This window comes from Aspergillus mulundensis, assembly GCF_003369625.1.
Source record: "Aspergillus mulundensis strain DSM 5745 chromosome Unknown scaffold_0, whole genome shotgun sequence".
Classification (NCBI taxonomy): domain Eukaryota; kingdom Fungi; phylum Ascomycota; class Eurotiomycetes; order Eurotiales; family Aspergillaceae; genus Aspergillus; species Aspergillus mulundensis.
Window position 1 is genome coordinate 5,246,618 of NW_020797888.1, and position 22,901 is coordinate 5,269,518.

General features: G+C 52.8%; 9 protein-coding genes across 9 annotated transcripts; 6 read left to right on the forward strand and 3 right to left on the reverse strand.

Annotated features, from left to right (window-relative positions):
- Positions 1-316: 316 nt before the first annotated feature.
- Positions 317-3,753, forward strand: DSM5745_01445 (sulfate transporter family protein; the record flags this gene model as incomplete). Its single annotated transcript, XM_026743461.1, has 6 exons — positions 317-530; positions 601-1,926; positions 1,974-2,173; positions 2,220-2,453; positions 2,498-3,672; positions 3,729-3,753. 6 exons carry the CDS (start codon positions 317-319, stop codon positions 3,751-3,753), a joined length of 3,174 nt encoding a protein of 1,057 aa, XP_026609306.1.
- Positions 3,754-4,928: 1,175 nt separating this feature from the next.
- DSM5745_01446 (uncharacterized protein) lies at positions 4,929-6,675 on the forward strand (the record flags this gene model as incomplete). Its single annotated transcript, XM_026743462.1, has 3 exons — positions 4,929-6,245; positions 6,308-6,373; positions 6,430-6,675. The coding sequence occupies 3 exons, from the start codon at positions 4,929-4,931 to the stop codon at positions 6,673-6,675; spliced, it is 1,629 nt and encodes a 542-aa protein (XP_026609307.1).
- Positions 6,676-7,126: 451 nt separating this feature from the next.
- Positions 7,127-8,171, reverse strand: DSM5745_01447 (putative mitochondrial carrier protein; the record flags this gene model as incomplete). Its single annotated transcript, XM_026743463.1, has 2 exons — positions 7,127-8,040; positions 8,102-8,171. The coding sequence occupies 2 exons, from the start codon at positions 8,169-8,171 to the stop codon at positions 7,127-7,129; spliced, it is 984 nt and encodes a 327-aa protein (XP_026609308.1).
- Positions 8,172-8,864: 693 nt separating this feature from the next.
- DSM5745_01448 (ceramidase) lies at positions 8,865-10,011 on the forward strand (the record flags this gene model as incomplete). Its single annotated transcript, XM_026743464.1, has 4 exons — positions 8,865-8,951; positions 9,013-9,199; positions 9,271-9,787; positions 9,837-10,011. The coding sequence occupies 4 exons, from the start codon at positions 8,865-8,867 to the stop codon at positions 10,009-10,011; spliced, it is 966 nt and encodes a 321-aa protein (XP_026609309.1).
- Positions 10,012-10,323: 312 nt separating this feature from the next.
- On the reverse strand, positions 10,324-11,831 carry DSM5745_01449 (putative toxin biosynthesis protein; the record flags this gene model as incomplete). The annotated part of the gene is made up of 3 exons (XM_026743465.1): positions 10,324-11,366; positions 11,430-11,568; positions 11,634-11,831. 3 exons carry the CDS (start codon positions 11,829-11,831, stop codon positions 10,324-10,326), a joined length of 1,380 nt encoding a protein of 459 aa, XP_026609310.1.
- Positions 11,832-12,384: 553 nt separating this feature from the next.
- On the forward strand, positions 12,385-15,005 carry DSM5745_01450 (BRCT domain-containing protein; the record flags this gene model as incomplete). Its single annotated transcript, XM_026743466.1, has 3 exons — positions 12,385-12,480; positions 12,535-14,334; positions 14,385-15,005. 3 exons carry the CDS (start codon positions 12,385-12,387, stop codon positions 15,003-15,005), a joined length of 2,517 nt encoding a protein of 838 aa, XP_026609311.1.
- A 1,046-nt stretch (positions 15,006-16,051) lies between these two features.
- trm8 (tRNA (guanine46-N7)-methyltransferase) lies at positions 16,052-17,289 on the forward strand (the record flags this gene model as incomplete). Its single annotated transcript, XM_026743467.1, has 3 exons — positions 16,052-16,221; positions 16,312-16,499; positions 16,571-17,289. 3 exons carry the CDS (start codon positions 16,052-16,054, stop codon positions 17,287-17,289), a joined length of 1,077 nt encoding a protein of 358 aa, XP_026609312.1.
- A 314-nt stretch (positions 17,290-17,603) lies between these two features.
- Positions 17,604-20,115, reverse strand: DSM5745_01452 (LIM domain protein; the record flags this gene model as incomplete). Its single annotated transcript, XM_026743468.1, has 3 exons — positions 17,604-17,930; positions 17,978-19,893; positions 20,019-20,115. 3 exons carry the CDS (start codon positions 20,113-20,115, stop codon positions 17,604-17,606), a joined length of 2,340 nt encoding a protein of 779 aa, XP_026609313.1.
- Positions 20,116-21,161: 1,046 nt separating this feature from the next.
- On the forward strand, positions 21,162-22,727 carry DSM5745_01453 (uncharacterized protein; the record flags this gene model as incomplete). The annotated part of the gene is made up of 2 exons (XM_026743469.1): positions 21,162-21,332; positions 21,438-22,727. The coding sequence occupies 2 exons, from the start codon at positions 21,162-21,164 to the stop codon at positions 22,725-22,727; spliced, it is 1,461 nt and encodes a 486-aa protein (XP_026609314.1).
- Between the last annotated feature and the right edge of the window lie 174 nt (positions 22,728-22,901).

The following is a 22,901-nucleotide window of genomic DNA, read 5'->3' on the forward strand; positions in this document are numbered from 1 at the left end:
ATAAGAAAGACTTTTTACTCAATTCGCCGACAACAGCCTGGTAACCCACCAAAGCAAAGCTTGCTGCCGTTTATTATTATCATCCAAGGCTGCTCTGACTCTGTCAGTCCAGCTTCTTCACTCTTCTCTCTCCCCTCTCATGTCGTCATCTGTACGTTTCGGGCGTTGCGAATTGCTCCCGTCGCCCTAGAACAGTCTTTGCGTCATCCCCAAGCTGCCGACAGCTCGGATTCGAGACTCGCCTGCCTACGTGCTTGATTAGAGCATCCGTTGCGAATCAACACTCTTCCTGTTATCTGCACGTGCCTCGACAGCTATGGGCGTTGCCGGCACCCGCGCCGACTCGCAGGCCTCGCAACCTCCACCAATATCCAATGACAATGCCGCTTCCGAAACGGTCAGTGTGCACGCCGGGGCGGGGTGTTTTACTCGCGTGCCGGAGTCAGACCCTTTAGTACCTGGAGGGATGGGGGCAAGTTATAGAACGCCGAGCCGGTCATTTTATCACCGCTCATTCCACAATGCTTCCGGTATGTCTACTAGTGAGGACCTTATGGCTTGCGCGATGGCTAGCTTCACTTTTACTGACTGGGGCTTCAGATCCGGCGCACTACTCCTCTCATGGCCTTCGTGAACAGTCTGCGGAGTTGGCTTCCCTCGCCTTATCCCGGGAACGGAGTGCTTTGCCACCAGCTATGGATATCTTTCGGTCTTCGGAGGGATCGACTGATTCGGATGCGCCATTGTCGTTGTCAGGTCCAGATGGGACGCATGAGGTCGGTCAATCGCAGACCATCCATTCTGGGGGCTCCTCGGTATTGACAGCTTTGATTCGCGATCCGTCTTCAAGCGTCAATAAAGATCAGGGAGAAAGCACCGGGGATGATAATGCTTTAGTTGAGCACGCCCATACAAATGGGGCATCTGCTTCGGTTGATGCCGGAGAAGGGGATGCGAGCACGGAGCGGACGTCTTTGCTGGCCAAGACTCCTTCGAGACCCTTCAAAAGCTATGGGGGAACCCGCGATGTTGAGAGCCAAGTGCATATTCCGAGACAGACGCCTGGAACTGTTCATATCGCTATTTTGCAGATATCAACATGCTTTCAGACACTGTGCCATCCGAAGTCGTGGGACCGCCGGACAGTTTGGCAGCAAGGCGTTGTGCATCCGCTGAGTCTGCTGCCTTCGGTATTTCTGGGTCTCCTGTTGAATATCCTCGATGCACTCTCATACGGAATGATTCTTTTCCCACTGGGCGAGCCGATATTCTCTCACCTAGGATCGGATGGTATATCCATGTTTTATGTGAGTACGATCATTTCCCAACTGGTCTTCTCCTGCGGAGGGTCGATATTCCGTGGGGGAATCGGAAGTGAGATGATCGAGGTCGTCCCATTCTTTCATCAGATGGCGTATACGATTCTGGCCAGGGTCGGGCAAGACAATCCGAAATCAGTTATAGCCACAACGATCCTAGCATTCTCGGTCAGTTCCATCCTCACGGGGTTGGTGTTCTTCCTGATGGGGACGTGTAAGATCGGTTCACTCATTGGGTTCTTTCCCCGTCATATCCTCATTGGATGTATTGGAGGAGTAGGCTTCTTCCTCGTTCTAACCGGCCTCGAGGTATCAGCTCGGCTGCCTGGATCATTTGAGTTCAATTCACCCACCATGCAGAAACTTTTCCATCTAGCCACGATCCCCCTTTGGGTAACGCCGTTGACTCTCGCGATTGGTCTTCTCGTCTTGAAGCGTTTCCTCAGATCTAACTATCTAGTCTGTGTTTATTTCATTGCGGTTGCCTTGTTGTTCTATATTGTCAAGTTCATTGCGCATATACCCATCGCTTCATTGCGGAATAGCGGTTGGGTCTTTGATGCCCCTTCGTCTTCTAATCCGTGGTACCACTTTTATACCCTCTATGGTGAGTCACCTGTCGCTGCATGATTTGTCGCAGTCTGACGGTTTTAGATTTTTCGGCCGTCAACTGGTACGCGTTTGTCGATACCATCCCGGCAATGTTTGCGCTCACTTTCTTTGGAATTCTTCATGTTCCCATCAATGTGCCGGCACTGGGAATCTCCACTGGCGAAGATAACTTGAATGTTGATCGGGAGTTGATAGCTCACGGTGTGACGAATGCCCTCTCGGGATTCGCTGGTAGTATCCAGGTAAGACTGATGCTATTGCTCGGAGGTATGTGCTAACATGATTTAGAATTACCTCGTATATACCAATAGCTTGCTCTTCATTGACAGTGGAGGCAATTCTCGCTTAGCCGGTGTTATGCTTGCAGGAGCTACTACGGGCATCATGCTGGTAGGCCCCATGATTGTGGGTTATATCCCTGTGATGGTTGTAGGCGCTCTGATATTCCTGCTGGGAATCGAGTTGATGGAGGAGGCTCTTGTCGATACGTGGGGGAAGTTACACCGACACGAGTACTTGACGGTGAGTTCTAGTTCACGGTTGATGGGCAGCGGCTGATATTCTAGGTTGTCATCATTGTCGCGACCATGGGTATTTGGGATTTTGTTGCCGGTATTTTGGTTGGAATAATCCTGGCGTGCATGAGCTTTGTCGTTCAAACGTCACGAAAGTCTGCCATCCGCGCCACATACTCGGGCAAAGTTGCTGGCTCTACCGTCCGTCGCCCTCCGATCCAACACCGGTACCTGAAAGAGGCTGGACAGCAGACCCTCATCCTCAAGCTCGGTGGATATCTGTTCTTCGGCACGATTGTAGATGTGGAGAACACGATGCGAGGATTGATTGAAGACGAAGCATTCAGTCGGCTTCCAATCAGGTTCATAATTTTGGACCTGTCCCGGGTATATGGCATCGACTTTTCGGCAGCCGAGGCGTTCACTCGTATCAACCGAATCTTGAAGAAGAGGAACGTGCGCATGACGATATCTGGGCTTGATGTGGAAGGAGAAGTTGGGAAGAGCCTTCAGAATGTGGGACTGCTCGAGCCAGAGTTGGGCGTCCGGATTTTTGAGGACTTGAATTCTGCGCTGGAGTACTGCGAGAATGATTACCTTAATGTTTTTTACACCCACCGAGAAGCGTTGTTAAGGAGGAGGACCAGCCCTCAGAACCTAGAGGTTCCAACAACGCAGCAGCGGCCGCAGACTGTCGATGAGATTTTTGGGTCTCCACGCCACCAATACCTCCAGCGCGCAGCCACAACAACACTCAGCGAAGACGAAAGCGCGATTCTTGTCCCGGCCGCTTGGTCTGCTATGCGCCAACCCCTCCCTCTGCTCCTCCAAACCTTTCAAGGCTTAACCTCGCGCAACGAAGACTTCTGGTTCGCTGCATGCCCTTATTTCGTCCGCACAACATACGCAGCAGGCAGCATCCTGTTTCAAGAAGGGGAAGTCGCTGATGCGTTCTACCTTCTTGAGGCGGGAATGCTTCGTGCAGAGTACGAACTTCCGCAGGGACGGTACTTTGAGCTGATTGTTGCCGGACGGCCATGCGGCGAGCTGCCATTCTTCAGCGAGACGCGCCGGACTGCGACGGTCAAGGCGGAGCAGGATTGCGTGACGTGGAGCCTTGATGCGAAGAATTGGAGGGCGCTTAGGGAGAAGGAGCCGGATGTTGCGCGCGAGCTGTTGACGGTTAGCTTGAAGCTGACGACGGAACGGATGGATAGTATTACTTCGTGAGTATTTCGCTGACTCGGCTTTTTGAGCTGGGCGCTTGCTAACCTGGATACAGTTATGTTCTTACGACGGCGGCATGATGTGATGACTATTGGGTGGTTGTGGTGGTTCTTGGTTGGTTAGCGCTGTTGCATTCGTGGATCGCATGTGTTCATGCAGTAGGTAGTTGTAGATATATCCTGATTTGTGGTTTCCGTTTGAGGGGCTGTTATCATTAGCCATTGACACTTGGATATTCGGAGTATCTTGAGGCACAGAACGAACTTCTGTGCGCAATGAGGCTCTTACCTTTGCCAGAACTTATAGCATTTGGGCTACCGTGAGCTTATCTTCTCCCGGCACTTGATGGGCATAGACAAGACTGGCAGATGCAGAGTCTGGATCGATCGATTCTAGAATCTGACAGCGGGGTATGGAGTACCGTATGGGCCCCGGCACGAGGTGGACTGGTAATGCGGTCAGGCATGCACGGAAATTTTCTGTTTCCTTTCATGCCTGAGCATATGCACTCCGGAGGACTTTCTGCAGAAACCAGATTGTCTGTACAACAGCGGGCCATTGTCGGATTGTCCTTGCATCTTGGAATGATGGAATCAGGATTGGGAACTGACAAGGCTGAGCCGCTGAGGTCAGTGGGGCGGCGGTTCGCTTGCAAGTTACTGATGCAGACAGGCAGGGGCCTGACTGTACTTGGTAGTGAGTAACCTTGGATTCACTCGGGATGGACCGTGGTGGTCCTTGGTAGGAGACAGGAATAGAGTCAGCTGTAAACATGAACTTCAAGTAGTTTCATCAACCGCCAGGATAGTTAGTAGCTAGCAGCTACTCTGTAAGCCAGCCACTGCTTCATCGGCCGATGTCATTCCAGATGATCAGCCGCCGCCCAATCGACCCAATGACGCCGATTCCCCCACTCCAGCTGAGCCGCCCGCTATACCGCTGCCCTCCCCTCCTCTCGTCATCTCTTCCTCTCTTCTTATTCCTTTGTCGCTGTGCTTTCATCGCTGTTTCATCCGCTGCATCTTCACTCTCTCCGGTTGGTGCCTGGCGCTTCAGCCGCACTGCCCCTCGTCTTCCCATTTGGCCCCCACCACTCACGGCCATACTATCTGCCCAGTGCCCTCTGACCTGGCTCTTCGCTTCCTGCCCACCTTGCATTGGCCTTCGTGTTCCCTTTTCCCACAATCTTATATTTATCTTCCGAGCCGAGCCTTATATCGTGTGGTCATCTCATCTCATCTCATCCTCTTAAGACATGCCTCGTCGTCGACACGGGCGCCGTTCTTCCTCTTCGGAATCTGAAAGCGACGATTACTCAGAGACCGACCTCTCCATAATGGAGGGAGCCCGCAGACACGTTAGGAGACGATCTATCTCCCGTACCCGCTACGGCCCCAGCTCAACCACCTACCTAAGCCCCCACGGGCATCTCTACGAAGACGTCCACATCAAACGTTCAGCTTCAACCGGTGCCCGCCGCGACCGCGAGCGTCAACGGGAGAAAGAGAGAGACCGTGAGCGGGACAGAGACCACCGAGATCGCGAGCGAATTGACCGCATCCAGCCCCAGCCATCGACCGTCATCGTCGACATCAAGAACGACTCCCGCAACACAAGCTCCAACAAGAACCGCAAGCAGCACCGTGAGTCGGCCTCCCATAACCTCGAAGAGAACTATATAGACCCCTACGAGGAAGAAATCGATGAGGCGGCCATCCGCCGTCGTCAACGGTCTAGGGCACGTGCTGCTACGACTAGCGTCTCCCACTCCCGCGATGCATCGCCCTTCCACGCTCCTGCCCGCGACTATGACCTCGTCATCGACCAGCGGCTGCTGGAGAAGAACGACCAACGCCAGGACCTTGAGCTCCTACGTCAGCAGCAGGAGATCGAGCGGCTCGAGCGGAAGCTTCATCGCCATCGTGACCGTAACGAGCAGACGGAGATCCGCATCGTGAAAGAGGAGGAGCATGATCGCTACGAAGATGACATGACTGATAGACTACGGCGGCTGCAGCGGTACGAGGAACAGGAGCGCCTAGAGGAGGAGAAGCGCAAGGCCGAGCGTCGGTACAGGCTGCACCGGCTGGAACAGGCCGAACGCGAGGCCGCCGAGCAGGAAGAGGTGCGTCGGAAATTGCGTCATGAGCAGCTTGTTGAGCTGCAGAAGAAGATCGAAGAGGAGGAGGAGAAGGAGCGGATCAAGAAGGAGATCCGTGATGAGGAGGCACGCATTGCCCTTGCCGAGCAGGAGAAGAAAGCCAAGGAGGCGAGGATGAAGGCCGCTGCTGTGGAGGAGTGGAGGCTCCAGCAGGAGCGTGCTGCCATTGCGGCACGGGAGGCCGCAGAGAAGCGCGATAAGGAGTTTAAGGAGCGTCTGCGTCTTGAGTTCGGGATGACGCCGGAGGAGTTTGCAGACTTCATGAAGAAAAAGGACAAGCAGGAGGAGAAGAAGGAAGAAAAGAAAGAGGAGAAGAAGCAAGAAAAGAAGGAAGAGAAAAAGGAGGAGAAGAAGGAGGAGAAGAAGAAGGAGATCAAGGAAATAGTCGACCACAGGTCTGCTTGGATCAAGGTATGTCGAGCCGCCATCCATCTATCATCAATATCTTTTTATCCTAACCGGGAGCCCAACAGGTCAATCGGAAATATCTCCTCCCCGAAACTCTAGACGCATTCCGCCTCCCCTGGAAGTGGGACGAGGTAAGTCGCCAATCAATCCCATCATACCTTTCCTGATAAATAACAATGTACCCCAGGACGACGGCAACTTCCTCGTGATCATGACCTGGATCGACGAAGACCTGCAAGACGAACTCTTCGCGCACACACGCCGCATCCGCGAGCGCCACGCCCACGAGCGTGAGCGCTCCGAACGCAAGATGATCACCGAGACCTCCAACACGCTGACCGAGCTCCGCATCAACGACCGCGATAAGGACCGCATGTACCTCGTGCGCAAGAAGAGTCCCGGCCGGAAAAGGCTTTTCTTCACGGGGATTTAAAATATTGGCGCATCCGGGTCTGCGTCTGCCTTACTTTGGCTATATACGGTTGCTTCAGTTGGGACTTGATGAGTGAGACTGAGCGGATTGGTGCTCATTCGTTCATTTGACTGTCTACCTATGTTGTTTTGGTTATTCTCTCCACTTTTACGGCTTATATCCATTTGCTTTCTTTTTTTTTGGACATATCCATCGAGATGCTCGGCTCCTTTTCACGAACGGGAGTTGCTTGTGAGATAATTTGTCTGTCCCTGTTGGATGTCATGAGTTGTGATTTATTTCTTGCTGTTTACGATACAGATATGATTTGAACGAATTGACGATTGATACGTATTCTTGGTCTAAACCGTCGCATTGCAGATTTCACATATGGTACAATAGTAGTATATCATCCGTACATTACACCATGGCATTCCATCCCGCCGCGTAGCGTTGCATATACTCCGTACTCTTACAGTCTCGCTTCCGCCTCATCCTTCGCCCACTTCGTCTCCGCCCTCAGAATCAACTCCTCATACACCGTCCACGCAAGCGCCGAACTCAGTGCCTTCCGTCCGATCCGGAGCCCTAACCCGCCAAACAAACTGCGCACTCCGTCCTCCCGCACCATTAGCCGTACAGCACGCAGCATGTTCCCGTACTTCGCCGGCATGAGCTGCAGGCGCGTCTTGACGGCATCGAACGGGTTCGTGATGGCCGTGGCCAGACCGGCGGCCAGACCACCCGAGATGAAGTTTATAGATGAGGAGGAGGACGAGGTATCCGATGTAGTAGCGGCTAGATTCCGCTTTAACTGCTCGTAGAAGAGCACGTAGAGACCCGCATATGGTGCATCCCGGGCCGCTGTTGCGCCGAACCCCGAGAAGAGACCGCGTACGCCCTCTGTGCGCACGATATCCCGACCAGCGCTGTACAGACTGCGGTAGGCGTAGTAGTCCGACTCGTAGCGGACTTTGAGGACTGTAACGGGCATCATGACGAAGCCCGCGGCGACCCGCGCCGCGGCTCCGGTGGTGAGGTTTGCGGTGTGCGAGAGTTTCGGGAGGGCGGATGATGACCCGCCCCCTGCGCCCTTATTTAAGTTTGGATTGAGAGCCGCTGAAGCAAGGCTCGTTCGTAACGCGTTGAGAGAGGTAAAGTACAGCGCGGAGCCGAAGCCCGTGCGGAGGGCGGAGGGGAGGGTTCCGCGCCATAGGTTCCGGACCGGGTTTGGAGAGGAGAGTATTGTTTTTACGGTTGAGAGAAGGGAGGAGGGATGGGCGGATTGCTGGACGCGGGTTTTGAGTAGGTCGGCGGGTTGGAGGAGGATGGAGGATGTGAGACCTGAGAGAAGGCCGGCTCCGAAGTGGAAGGTTGTTTTGGAGGCTGGAGTCGGGCAATCGGTTAGCGAGGTGGTTCGTTCTGTTGAAGGGGGATAGTTAGGTACATTTAGATACTGTCTTTACCGGCGGAGGTGCGTATGTAGCGCTCGCGCCGGGACTGGCATTGTTTGCCATATCGCCTCCGATGTCCTGAGAACGAGCTCGATTGATCTCGACGTTGGGCGAAAGCAGTTCTGATCGGAGTGGACCGTTGATAAGCACGGTCAGAGGACGGCAGGACCTGCCCGCATACTATCCAAAAGCGGAGGATGCGAAGAGTCGGAGTGAGCGAAGTCTTTGATATACGGTTTAGAGAAGTAGTTTTTTCAGCCCTGGATGAAGTCATCCATCCGCGGCTTTGCGGAGTGGGCGCTGATTGGCTGGCTGCTGATAAGGGCTCGAATGTCGGTGTATTGTCGGTATCGGCCGTAATCCCCGCAGGCAGGAGTCAAGCTGATGAACTGCAGCTTATTAGTAGATGTATACCGTCCCTCTGTGACAGGTACATACGGAGTAATACTGTGCAGAGTGCGCGATATAAGCAACATATTAAGTGGCTAAGATTGTCCGGAAGCTGCGGAGCGTCTCGAGCACAGCCAATCGGGGTGCGAACAGCGAGCATGGGCTGACTACGTCACCGGCCCTGAGCGCCGCCAGATCGGTTCCTGCTGATTCGAACCAAACCCTCTTGAGGCTGTTTGTTACTTCCTCTCACTATCCCATTGTACTTTTGTTGACGATCTCATACCTAACCATATCTTATTGCTCTTTTGCGAGGCACAGCCAGGTTCCGGTTTCCTAGGAGTCTGTGGCTGCCTTTCCGTCACTATGCCTCTACTTCCCTCCATTCCGTATCCGCCCTCTGGCGTTGGATATTGGGACCCTGTTACCTCGACCTTGAACTGGTGCGAGGAAGTAAGCTTTCCATTCTGAAGAAAGGTCTCGGGGGTGCAGGACTAATTATTTTGTTTTATAGGATTACTATGCTACCATCTACTCCGCCGAGATCGTCAATACCCTAACAAACCTACTGTTCATGGCCTTGGGAGTAAAGGGCATCCAGAGCTGTCGGCGCAACGGGCACGATACAATATTCCAGGTGGCATATTATGGCTACATTATCGTTGGAACAGGCAGCTTTCTCTTCCACTCGACACTCAAATGTAGGCCTGCCCCTCTCTTCCCCGCATATCATGAGATGCGACTACGGAGCTAAACACCGGTCCAATTACAGACCCAATGCAGCTCGTCGACGAACTCTCTATGATCTACACCACATGCCTAATGTGCTACGCCTCCTTCTCCTACTCCCGCTCAACAACCTACCGCGTCCTCCTCGGCGTGTTCCTTACCTCCCTAGCGATCTTCATAACCCTATACTATCACTACCTGCAAGATCCGCTCTTTCACCAGAACGCCTACGCCCTCCTCACAGCAATCGTCCTCATCCAAAGCATGTACACCATGGAAGTGAAGTTGAGGCCGTCATGGCGCCATTCAACTGAAGAAGACAGACTCGAGCGGCAGAGGAAGGGCCTCCCTGTCCTCTCGAAGGAACGTCAACACTATGAGAACGTGCGCGACTTAAAGACACTCAAGACAATGTGGCTTATGGTTGGGTATGGGCTGAGTGTCTTCCTTGGAGGGTTTGCTATCTGGAATCTGGACAACTTCTTTTGCAGTACGGTACGAAGGTGGCGAAGGGATATTGGCCTTCCTTGGGGGATTCTGCTGGAAGGGCACGGTTGGTGGTAGGCTGAATTCCCTATAATCCTTGGGTACCTGCTAATATTCGATCAGGCATATCATGACCGGTACCGGCGCGTACCTTTACATCGTCTGGGGCATCTGGCTGCGCCACTGCCTGAACGACCGGCAAGAAGAGTACCACCTGTGGTGGCCGCGTATCTGGAACATCCCCGAGATTGTGCGAACGTCAAGCACGGCAAACGGCTCCGCTAAGAAGCTGCAGTGATGCACTAGCTACAGCTTCTATTGACTACCCTCCTCCGGCATTACTTTACGAAAGGCAGTGGGCGACATATCTTTACGACAGGCAGCAAAGGAGGTTATCATTAGATCGTTTTTGCATTGGATACCTCACTCTCCATCATTATGGTTGTGGCTCGGTTGCATGGTTGACTCATTGATAGACATGTCGACTCTTGTGGTTGGTAGATGTTATAGAAAGACTAAGGGCGGTCCTAGAACTATACATTGATTCCTTTCGTATGTGCAAAATAGTTGGTTGTAGTCTATGATGTATATATGGGTGGCACAGACAGCTTCACAATTTCGACTTCACCTCGTTCTTCTTGGGTCGCACAGGAGCCGGTACGTGCGCCTTCCACCGGTGATCGATAGTGACCTTCTCAACTTTGGACTTTTGACTCCACTGATCCTGAAACAGCTTCTCCTCTTCTCTCCAGCGTTGGAGTTCGGCTCCTAGCCACTTGCTAGTCTCTTCGGCGCATTGTACTGGCGCTTCTTGGGCCACGAGATGCCCTTTACCCTGTAGAACTACGTCTCGGACACGACCGGCCACGACTCCGCCACTACCGCCCAGTCCGGTACCTGTGTGTGATAGCTTGTCCGCTATCATCGTAGGCGAGGACATGTCTGATGTTTCGCCAAAGATGTAAAGCACGCTTGGGCGAAGATGGGGAAGCTGGGCGAATATCCGGGACGGCTCTGGTCGGTAGAAAGGCCACGACCCCAAATGGTCGGGGTCAAGATCTGGATGCGTTACTTTGTTCACGGGAACAGCAAATCCTGGCGGTCCGTCGTAGTTCGGTCGGGAAAAGGTGAATACTTCTTGATGAAGGGTTGTTCGTAGGGTTACGGGACGGTCGGCGCTGTTGTTTGAAGCTTCATCGAGCGGGTGGATGGATGTAGGGAGGTCCCGGAGGCCGTATTCGACCCAGCGTTCGAGAACACGAGGATCCCAGGACTGATAGAACGGGTTCTTCTTGTATGAGTCCAATGCAGCCTTGCGGGAGGGCCAACGGTCGCGTCTGTATGTAGAGGACTGAGTGGTTTTGGCAATGACGAGTTTCTGCTTGCCTAGATCGCCAGGGTCTAGCTGTGTGGTTTGACGTTGAATAACGGGATCGAGTAGAATCAGACTGTGAAGGAGGCGTGGATGAATAGTCGCTAGCTGGGTACTAAGAAGGAGACTGTTATCGACACGCGTTTTACTTAGAGGAAAGATGGGGACGAACAGGTGCGCACCGCCCATACTATGTCCGACGCCGATGATAGGGCGTGGCATCTCTTTGCGCTTCACATTAACTAGGTGTAGGAGGTCGCGAGGATGGTCGAACCAGCTGGCTATTGGCGCACACTATCAGTAAGAGGGTAATGATGAACGTGTCAACCAGGCCTGTCACCCACGGTCGTTCCCTAGTAGGTCCTCGTTGATCACACTACTTTCTCCCTGGTGTGCAACATCGGCCATCCAAATGCTTCGGATACGGAACCCATTGACTTTTGATTGAGCATGTAACTCCTCCCACAGAGGCTCATAGAGCTCCTATCCGAGCCATTGTTAGATGCGATACATTCTTTAAGGAGTAAGCAGTATAACATCAGTCGTACCTTTGGGAAGCCGTTCGCATGTGCCGCGAGTATAGTGGCATCTCCAGGCTGCGGATTGGGGTTATCCAAAGGAATATATTGTTTCACAACCAGGTTTAGGACATCCTCCTGTTCATTCGCAGTAGCCCCAGGATACTCCCGAATGTGCTGACCGGCAACCGTATGCTCGACGATGCGGAAGGGGCCGGACGTCGACATGGCAGTTGTATCAGCGCTCCGAGGCGGAATACTGTAGAATCGAGACCATTTCAGGCTGGGACCCCGGGTTTAAGAAGGATGGGGGCTGACCCGCCGGCCTGGGGTATCGGGAGCATCCGAGTTGACTGTTGCCGAGGGGCGCCTTGACATCTTGAGCCGAGGCTCTCCAAGCTGCCCGATCACGACTTCAGGAGCAAGACAGGGGCCAGTCGGACGAAGTGACCCTCTCGTGGTATGCTCCGCAGAGACCAGTAGTTGTCTTGATAACTAATCTGAAAATAAACCCAAACAAGTCTTGGACTGGGTGACGATGACAAAGTGAGTGGTCTCGGAGAAGGAGCGGCGCGCACGTGACCTGGCGTTTGGCCTGGCGCGTTCGAGCGCGTCGCATCGCATCGGGAAGGAACACATCCCACCCGACTTTTCAAGACACTGCAGGCAACACCCCTTCTTGATCGCGGGGTTGCTCATCTACGTCTAATCTCATCCCACCTCCCAAACATTCCAACGAACTGGACATTCATCTCGTTAGCTCAATAGCAGGTGTTTTCCCATGGCGGAACACCAGGACGAGAACCTGCAGCTGTTCGACCAGTTGAGGGTCTGCATAGTCTGCTCCAAGGACCTTAGCCCAGATGTCGCCCACCAGGTGAGTATGTTATCCTCGTTTCTCTTTCTAGATTCTAACGTCCATCTACATTAGCTCGCGTCTACCTTAGAAGCCCATGGCGGCGAACCGGTCGTTTACGAGCCTCCGGCCGACTTCCCAGACCTTGGGACTTTCAGTCATATCATGTCAACTACAATCGATTTTCCTCAGTTCGACGCTGCGAAAGACGCCTTGATTCCGGTCGTCAAACCCCAGTGGATGCACGCATCGCTGGCAAAGGGAAAGCTCAATAACGTCCGGCAATACAGCCCCGATCCCAGACTCTTTTTGAACGACGTTGTTGTCACATGCGGTGATATCCCAGAAGGTGATAAGGATGCCATCATTGGCGGGGTTTTAGCGAAGGGTGGTCTCTATAACCCTAGAGTCACTGGGCTGTGTACTCACCTTGTTGATTTGACCATTGATTCGGACAAAGCCAAGCAGATCAAGCAACGAAAGCTCAACGTCAAGATTGTTCTTCCTCACTGGTTCGACGACTGCTTGAAGCTTGGACGGCGAATTGATGAACGACCTTATACGCTCCCTGACCCTGAAATTCTTCGCTCAGCACCAGACGCGCCTATCCGATCTGCAGAGAGCCGCGACATTATCGGGGCATCTACCCCAGAGCCTAAGCTGCCCGCGCCACTTGCTTCTCCTTCTAGGCCCAAGTTGAGCGTCTTTCAAGGAAGAGTTGTTATGCTCTCATCGGACCTGGAAATCGGCTCGCGCCTTCAAAACACGATATCAGGGATAATCGAAGAAAATGGAGGCAAGATAACCAGTGAAGTTTCCAAGGCAACTACCTTCATCTGCCGCTACAGAGATGGATTTAACTACCGTGTCGCTTCCAGGTTGAACAAGGATGTCGGAAATCTGTCATGGCTTTATCATCTGATGACCTACGATACTTGGACTTCTCCCTTTCGACGCCTATTACACTATCCGGTGCCAAAAACCCCTATACCGGGATTTGAGAAGTTCAAGATCAGCTTGTCTAATTACGTTGGCGAAGCACGGTCATATCTGGAGCATTTGATCACAGCCACGGGTGCGGAATGCACCAAGACCCTGAGGCAGGAAAACACGCACTTGGTGACTGCTCATGATAACAGTGAAAAGTGTGCTGCAGCAAGAGAATGGGGGTTGGAGGTTGTCAATCACCTTTGGCTAGAAGAATGTTACGCGCAATGGAGGATACTTCCTATTTCTGACAACCGATACCACCATTTTCCCCGACGAACGAACTTGGGCGAGGTTGTAGGCCAGACCAGATTGGATCGGTCTGTTCTCGAGAGTATGTTCTTCGCGTCAGCAGAGACGCCATCGGCACCTCCACGAAAGGCAATGCATAAGAGAGACCAAAACATCGCATCCAAGAAAGACTTGAGCTCCTCCATGGATATCGATGAGACAACTGTGTCCGACACCGCAAACGCCACACCAGTGGGCAAGTCAAAGAAGAAAACGAACCTACAGACACCTTCCCATCTACGTCTTGCTCCTGATGGCAAGGAAAACGATACCCCGTCCTCTACCAGCAGCCGCAAATCCAAGGAGGCGGCAACAGCTAGGCTACATGAGATTGCACCAGACATCGCGCTGTACGAGAAGGAGAAGAAGCGTGTCGGTGGTGTGATCTACGGTGGCCGGAAGAAGACGGACGAAGATCGAGTGATTTTGAACAACAGCAAGAAACGAGCATCAATTGAGGCTCAGTCCGAGAGTGAGGGAGAGGACAATGCGGAATCTAAGCGGCAAAAGAAGTCAAAGCCCCCTATCACAATGCATCTGCTCATAACCGGCTATCAACGCTGGGTGAACAACATCAAAAAGGAGGATGCCGACAAGGTCTGTCACTCTTCTAATCTAGACAAAAGCAAATAGCTAACCAATATTAGCGTCAACTCCGGGAGCTCGGGGTCATGGTCGTTCAAGATGCACGCAAATGCTCCCATCTCGCTGCACCGTCTGTCCTGCGCACTCCAAAATTCGTCAATGGGCTCGCATATGGCCCGATGATTATTCAGATCGAGTTTATCGACCAGTGCCTGAAGAAGAACAAACTTCAAGATCCCAGCGATTTTCTTCTTGACGACAAGGAGGCGGAAAAGAAGTTTGGGTTCTCGTTGGAACAGGCCAAGGCCAACGCGAAGGCGAACAAAAACAAACTTCTTCACGGATACCACTTCTACTGTGACGAGAATATTCGTGGAGGATTTGCAGCTTTCCAGTCCATCGTCAACGCGAATGGGGGAGAGTGCAATTTGTTCCGAGGCCGTGTTTCCCAGCAAGCACCACGCGGAGAGAATGAGCGCGAAAACGGCGAGGTTTACCTCCTCAGTAGTGCATCTCCCGACCACCAGAAATTGTGGCCACGATTCAGGCAGCTGGTGAACAATATGGGCAAGACCCCGCGTATCGTGCGAGTCGATTGGCTCCTGGATATGGCGATGTCTCAGGAGCTGCGTGGCGCTGAGGACTATGAGCTCAACGAGGAGATGATTGAGCAGTCAGAGTGATGAAGCTGGTGGCTTGGTGTTTGACATCTCACTTATGATACCTGCATGTCTTGTCTGGAGTTTTTGTACGGCGTATATCCCATAACGTTTGCATAATAGTTGGCGATTTGTGTATTGGCGACATTAGCATATGAAGGAAGGCTTGTTTGAGCGAGTTTAAAAGAATTTCACTCCCTCTTGCCCTTCACTGCCAAATATCTGGGCTTTTCCCTGTTTGACAAGAACGTTCAATGATTTCATCATCACTTCGGGGTCCATCCCATGCCATTCTACACTGTCAGTAATTGCTTGGAAGTCTACCAGTACCAATCATCTTACCTTGCGAAACAGTGGCTTCCCCTTCGAGCAACTCATAAACCGTAAGCACGACATTCTTCTGCCCTGTACCGTCGATCTACACCCAAATGTCGTTAACCTAACCCCAACCATGAAGGAAAGCAACATACCCAGTCCCCAATAATCTCCGCCCACTCCTCCGGCCTCCTCCACCAAACCCACCAGATCCACGCCGAGGTTCTGGTATTCGCATCAACCCACTCCGCCCGTCGCCCGCCACCCCGCTCCTCCTCTGGCTTGCTCATCCACTCCAGCACCGCCTGCGCATCGCTCAAGCTCAGCTGCTTCTTAATCGTCGTGTTCCGGAATAGCGGCGAATCGATAGCTTCCACGAGGTTGAGCTTGTAGGCCCGGTGGTGTCGGCACCAGGATTGAATTAGCGACGACCAGTGCTTGAACTGGACATCGCGCGTGTTGTCATTTGGTTGGATGCTGAAGAAGGGTGGGAAGGAGTACCGCGCTGGGAAGGGGAAGGGAGCCGGCTGCTGTCGTAAAGCCGTTGTCATTTTTAGGTATATGTCAAAGCAGTGATCAAGCTGAGAGGTGTCGAGCTGGGTCGGTGATTTGGATGGAGGTCTGCGATGCGGGGAAATGATCGGGCCAGCTCCGCTCCGCCAAAGTGACGTCCGCTCCCGCCGCGAAAAAAATTCCGCCCGGTCTTAACCTCAACTCAGTCAACGTCTCCAACACCACTCCCAATAACGATCACCATGGGCGCCACGGCAAAGAAACAAAAGCGCGAGGTCTACCGCAATAAAGTCGCTGCTGCGACCTCTGCGGAGGTCGGCGATGTAGCCCTAGCGGACCTAAAGCTGCCGCAGAAGAAGTACTACCGCCAGCGCGCCCATGCGAATCCATTCTCGGATCATCTGTTGAAGTAGTATGTTCTCCTCTCTCATTACAGCTCTCTATTTGATAGCGGGACCGATTGATTGTTTTGGAAAGAGGTTAAACTAACCAATGTATGAAGCCCCCTCTCCCCAGCACACATGGACTGGAGCAAGCACTTCCCGGCCTTCGTGAACCCCGACCCCACACAGACGAACCTCGCCGGCACAAGGAAGCTACTCAGGGACGTGGAGGTCGTCGATATCGGATGCGGCTTCGGCGGCCTACTCGTTGGGCTCGCGCCCGTTTTGCCCGACTCGCTTATGGTTGGTACGTATCAGCATCAGCCATCAAACAACCCCCAGAAACGAAAGGAGTCGGAATCTAACGAGAACCGGCAGGAATGGAAATCCGCGTCCAAGTAACCGAATACCTCACAAACCGCATCAAAGCCCTACGCGCCCAACAAGCCCTAAAACGCCAAATGACCTCGACATCTACACCCTCAACGCCCGCCCCCGAACCCTCCCCTGCCCCTGCTACCGCCTCCGAAACCAACCCCAACTCCAAACCCGCAACCCCCGACCCCACGGTCGACGACTCCGAAGTCTTCCCAAACTCCCTAATCCCCGGCGGCTACCAAAACATCACCGCGATCCGGGCCAACACGATGAAATTCCTGCCGAACTTCTTTGCGCGCGGGCAGCTGTCCAAGATCTTCATTTGTTTCCCGGATCCGCACTTCAAGGCGCGCAAGCACAAGGCGCGCATTGTGAGCGAGACGCTGAATGCGGAGTATGCGTATGCGCTTCGGCCTGGTGGGTTGCTCTATACGATTACGGATGTGGAGGAGTATCATTATTGGATTTTGAGGCATTTTGGGTATGGGACGCCTGTTGAGAAGGGGCAGGGGCCGGAAGGGGGAGAGGAGGGGTTGGAAGAGGTGAAGAGGGAGGGGTCGGCGGAGTTGTTTGAGAGGGTGAGTGAGGAGGAGATTGAGAAGGATGAGTGTGTTAGGGTTATGAAGGATGCGACGGAGGAGGGGAAGAAGGTTGCGAGGAATAAGGGGAATAAGTATGTTGCTGTGTTCAGGAGGAAGGAAAACCCGGAGTGGGTTTGACTTGAATCCATACTGTGAGAAGTGCTTTTTACTGGAGTTCCCAGGGTTACTTATACGTTTCTAAATTTACTATGCTTATATTTAAATAGACCATATATGCTTACCTACCAACACCAACATGAACTCGATATCGAAACAGAAGAAGAAGGGCCGCTAATGTCATCAAATCGTAAGAATATCGCTCGCCATGCACATATGCAGTCATATAGAAAAACAAAGAGATGAGAAAGATTTTTAAACCAAGGCATAAACGAGATCTTGGAATGGCGTTAGTCCTGAAGCCCGAGATTGCCTAGGTGCCGACCGGGACGATGTCAAGCTCTAGGTGAAGACTTCAGTCGAATGCCCTCGCATCGCTCGCACACGGCCAGCTGGACCGGCCCTCCAATGATTCGGCCTTTGGCGGTCCGTCTAGGCTCGCCCTCCTTGACGAAATAGCGACCTTCCGGGCCGAACCCATCGCCGCATTCATGGCAGACAAAGCAGTTTTCATGCCATTTGCCGCCCACCGCGGTGATCACGACATCATCGAGGACAGGCTTTTTACAACCTGCACATGTAGGTGCAGTTCTGCGAGAGTGGCAGTTCAAACACCAGGCATAGCCATCTTTCTCCACAAAGGGAGTTTGCGAGTTGAAAGGCTGTGCGGAATTAGCAGGAGATCTCGAATAGGGTTATGGGTACGTACATCTCCACATTCGGCACAGAAGAAGTGGCCGACATGCCACTCTGCTCCGCAGGCAACAATCACTTCTCCTTCGATAGGTGTCTTGCAGCTTTTGCATCTCGGACTGAACATTTCGTGGAAGTCAAGATGACAGTAGAACCTCAGAGAGTGAGCGTCTTCATCTGCCGAAGATTCTGCAAGTCGTTCATTTCGCTTTGCATCCGGCTCCTGATAGAACGCCACGCATTCTAGTGCGGTGTGGCAGTGGTGACAGGTGAAGCACTCTGGGTGAAAACGTGTCCCGGCAGCGGTGACAACCTTACCGGCAATAGGAAGTGAGCAAGCTTCGCATGACGCAGTAGGTACGCCGGCACGGGAGTAATGAGACATCCACCGATCTTGAGATGGCACAAACTTTCTGGGCCCGGATCCCGGTCGCTGACGGTCCTTTAGTTCTGATGGCGGTCGAGGGATCGGTTTGTTGTCCTTGGAAGGACTCATTTCCGCTATAGTGGGCTCCTTCTCATCCGGTAGATTGATAACAGGAACAGAAGGCGCCTCGGATACTTCGATAGATGGGGGTGACGGAGCAGACTCAGGAAGTTGAATTTCCGGTATCTCTCTCTTGGGAGGGCTCTGCGCTACTGTTGGCTGCCAGGACGAATCGAAGCTAACAATTGGTCGGCCGACACGATCACTGACTGCAGTAGGCATGGGGAGCCTTGAGCTGCGCTCTGATCTCTTCTTGCTCGTAGCTGCCCTGATATCTTCGCTGCGGATTTCAAGTCCATCTTTTGTTGGAACCGGCTCAGTATTCTCTTGCGATACTCCAGCAATAGGCGGAGACGGTGCGTTGGTCTTGTACTCGGCATTTTTTGACTGAGTAGGCGGGTGTTTATGTAGCTCAAAGCGAGACAATTTATCAGCAAACGGAATGCTACCAAATCGGCCTGGTAAAGGTCGAGATCCTTGAGGAAGTGCATTGCGCGGCTTCGTTCGGAGGGCCGACGAATCCGACCTTGAGAATACAGAACGTTTGTCGTCATTTTGGTCAGGATTATGGGGCTCTTCGTAAATCTGGTCTTTCGGGTTTCTGAAAATGCCTTTAGACGAGTCTTTACTTGCCCCCGCAAGCGCCAGTCCACGGCTACTATCAGTTTGCTCCGGATCCCCCGCAAGCGCAAAGTCAACCTTATGGTTTTTCCTTGGGATGCCGCTTTTTCTGGGAGAGCTTTCCTCTCCTGGTTCAGTAGAGTCGGTCTCTGGAATGGTTTTGGTAGATTGACTTCGGAAGGAAATACGGTGACTGTCACGCCACGACTTTCGAAATGGGCTTCGAGGTTCGTATGGTTGTTTCTGATCTTCGGACTTCTGTGGGCTCTTCATGTCTGGGTTACGGTATGGCGCATAAGGGTTCTTGAACTGGAGACCTGGGTTTTGGTGCATCCAAACCAGTTCCGTCGCTTCGTTCTGTGCATCTTCATGGATACGCATTTCGTCGTCAATGCCCATTCCCTGCAAGGCGTCACGCAGAGCTCTTGCTTCCTCCCGCTCTTTTTGCCGTTCGGGACTTTCTTGGTAGCTCGGTGTTGGAGTACTCGCTGAAACCCGAGAGAAAGCCCGAGTTGGCGAGACATTCTGTCGAACGGGAACAACTCTCGGCTCCTGAACTAATGGGCGGCCGTTTGAGCTGCTGAAAGAGCTGCGGAATGAGACTGGTCGGTGGTTCGAAAGAGCACTGGCGGCGCGGGGTCGTTCAATCTCAGCTGGCGCAGCTGCTGGAGGCGCTCTCGAGTTCCCGTACATCGACATTGCAGATGTAGCCCGTGGCGGAAGTTCGTCTCGAGGTTTGGAAGCTGAGTCTGTCCTGGTAGGTAACGGTCGAGAGCCACCTGGACGTGTTGGTCGATTGGTCCGCAAGTCTTTCAGATAGCTTGCTGAGGGCAATTGATTAGCAAGAGATGGAAAGAGAGCAAGAACAAGTGCAAAAGCAACATTGACAAAGCTCAGTAGGCTATCTAAATGGACGAAGATCGCCAAGACTCGGCCACGCTGCACTCACCGATCTGATCGTTGGACATGTATGAGGGGCCAGGCGGAGTAACCTTCCTCTGAGGATCTTTGCCCTTGTTGTGCTGAAGAGGAGATCGGTGGATCATCTTGAACGAGGATTAAGGTCTTTAAGTACCATATCAACAAAGGAGAAAGCGCGAAACGGGAAATGTATCAGTGGGACGTGACCGATCGTGTCGTGTCAATCTGGATACAGTTGGCGATGAGGTACGCAAGTAGGGCCAATGAGCGTCGAGGAGGTGGCTGGGAAAAGAAGGGAGTGGAAGGCGAGAGCTGATGTCGGGCGCAAAAGAACGTGGGTCGGTCTCAGTTGGTGAGGGTGTTTCAGATACTTTCAGGAAATGAAGTTGGAAAGGAATGGAAGCGAAGGACAATGAAGCTGAAGGCTGTTATCAATGACGACTGTAAACAAGGACCGGGATTGGGCTCCATTGCGGTGCCTCGGGAGACAAGGAGCTATGGCCACATTCCAGCCAAACAATGCAAACCCAGTGAGGGGTCTCTCGAGCCGCTGAGTCAGTCAGCCCTGCCTCGGCCAGAAAGGGCTTAGCGCAGCTGAACGGTCGTACCTTCCTATTCGGGATGTTCGCTCCCACCTCCAGCCAGCTACTCCGTACAGCTTCTGATAGTACTATCCTGTAGCAAGCCTCCACAGAATCAGGCTATTAGCAGATGCTCTAAGCTATGAGACCGAGCACTTGGCGTATCTTCTCGTTCTGACTTCACTCTTGATCGGCACCGTTGCCGGCCGCATGGATCCATGGATGCCATGGCCCTACCCCAAACCCCAAGCCCACCTCCAATATGGGCGCCAATGATAGCCAGCACGGCCCTCGGACTTGTGGCCGGCCTTATGCCTTTGGGTCTAGTTAGCCTTGGGGTTTAGCTTCTACATTTTTTCTCGAAATCCATGACTCTTCACCTCGGATCTTTCCTCTGTCTTTCTCCTCTTTTGTTTGAGGTCGAGATCTTTATATGGAATTGACTTATCTATCTGCTCCTATGTGCGGTTCAACTTCTTGTCTGAGTCATTAGAGTGTGTTTCCCTGCGCAGTTCACGGTCCCCTGCCATATATGACGCTAGGCTAAGGCGTCATCTCCGTATCCTCTGTACACGCTCTGGGCCTTGTCCATGGCAGACAATACCCCTATCGACATAATCCACTCTCACGACGATGACCGTGGTCTAGGTCTGCGGGAGTCTTTCAAAAAAAAGCACCCCGAAAGCCTAGAGCATAACCGAGGGCTTGCGGTGGAAGGGAAGTCCGGAGATGACCTGCCGCCAGATGGCGGATATGGCTGGGTTTGTGTGGCCAGTGTCTTCTGGATAAACGCCCACACATGGGGGATCAACAGCGTCGGTATCACCGGTCCATGCAGTAGATGGAGGTGCTAACGTGCGTTATAGAGTTACGGCGTGTTTCTTTCCTACTATCTTTCCCACGATGTATTCCCCAACACCTCGGCACTTATGTATGCCTTCACTGGTGGCTTGAGTATATCCTGCGCTCTCCTAGTTGCGCCTTTGGCCACCTACCTCATTCATGTCTTAGGAACCCGCGCGGTCCTGAATCTGGGCGTCTTTTTCGAAACGCTGAGTCTGATGGCATCTTCCTTCGTCAAGCAACGATGGCAATTGTTCCTTAGTCAAGGTGTTTGCTTTGGTATCGGCATGGGATTCCTATTCGTTGGCAGCGTTGGGATCACGCCTCAGTGGTTTCACCGTCGTCGAGGCCTCGCTATGGGAATCAACGCAGCTGGGTCTGGCCTGGGAGGCTTGATCTACTCTCTGGCGGTGGGGGCAATCATCCCACGGCTGGGGCTTAGTTGGGCATTCCGGATACTAGGAATTGTCTCCTGCGTTGTGAACCTGGTGTGCGCGAACCTGCTGAAGGATCGCAATGCAGCTGTTGGCAGCCGGTTCAAAGCGTTTCAGTTCCCGCTGTTCAAGCGCCCCGAGTTTCTTCTTTTCCTTGGATGGGGTGTTTTCTCCATGCTCGGCTATGTTGCTATCTTGTTCAGCATGTCCAGCTTCGCCCTCTCTGTCGACCTCTCTGCTCACCAAGCTAGTATCGTCGGTGCCCTGCTCAACCTCGGCCAAGGGCTTGGCCGGCCCTTCGTGGGTATGTTCAGTGATAAGCTTGGCCGTATCAACATTGCAGCCTTTCTTACCTTCCTCTGCGGGGTCTTCTGTCTGCTGATCTGGACATTTGCCCGCAGCATGGGCCTTGTGTCTTTCTTTGCGGTACTAGTTGGCACAGTTGCAGGTACTTACTGGGCCACGGTGGCGCCAGTGTTGGCTGAGATCATCGATCTAAAAGACCTACCTGGAGGACTTAGCATCACATGGCTTGTCCTGGTGGGACCGACCACCGTTGCTGAGCCCATCGCACTTTTACTGCGGGATAACGACTCAGTCAAACGCGTCTATCTGCATGTTCAGATCTTCACTGGCCTGATGTATATTGCGGCCGCAGTGTGTCTCTGGGTTGTGCGAGGCTGGAAAGTGGGAGACAACCTTCGGGTGAAGCAGGAGAAATCAGCAAATGCCGTGGTCACGGATGGGAAGGGCGAGGATATCGTCCAGCAGAGTGGCGAATCTGGGTCTGTTGCGAGTCGACCACAGCTGCCTACAGGGATTGCGCTTTGGTATCCGCATACCCTCATGCGCAGGATGGTGTCGAGCAAGAAGGTCTAGATCTCGTACCGCGGAGATTATACCAATTAATAACAAGTAATGAAAATCACCAGCTTGAGTGGCCCTGAATCGGGAAATAAACATATATTTTCTCAAATCGTATTGTCAAGACATATTTTTCAGGAATATCCATCAAGCGCCGTGATCAACCCATCTAGAACACAAATGGACAAG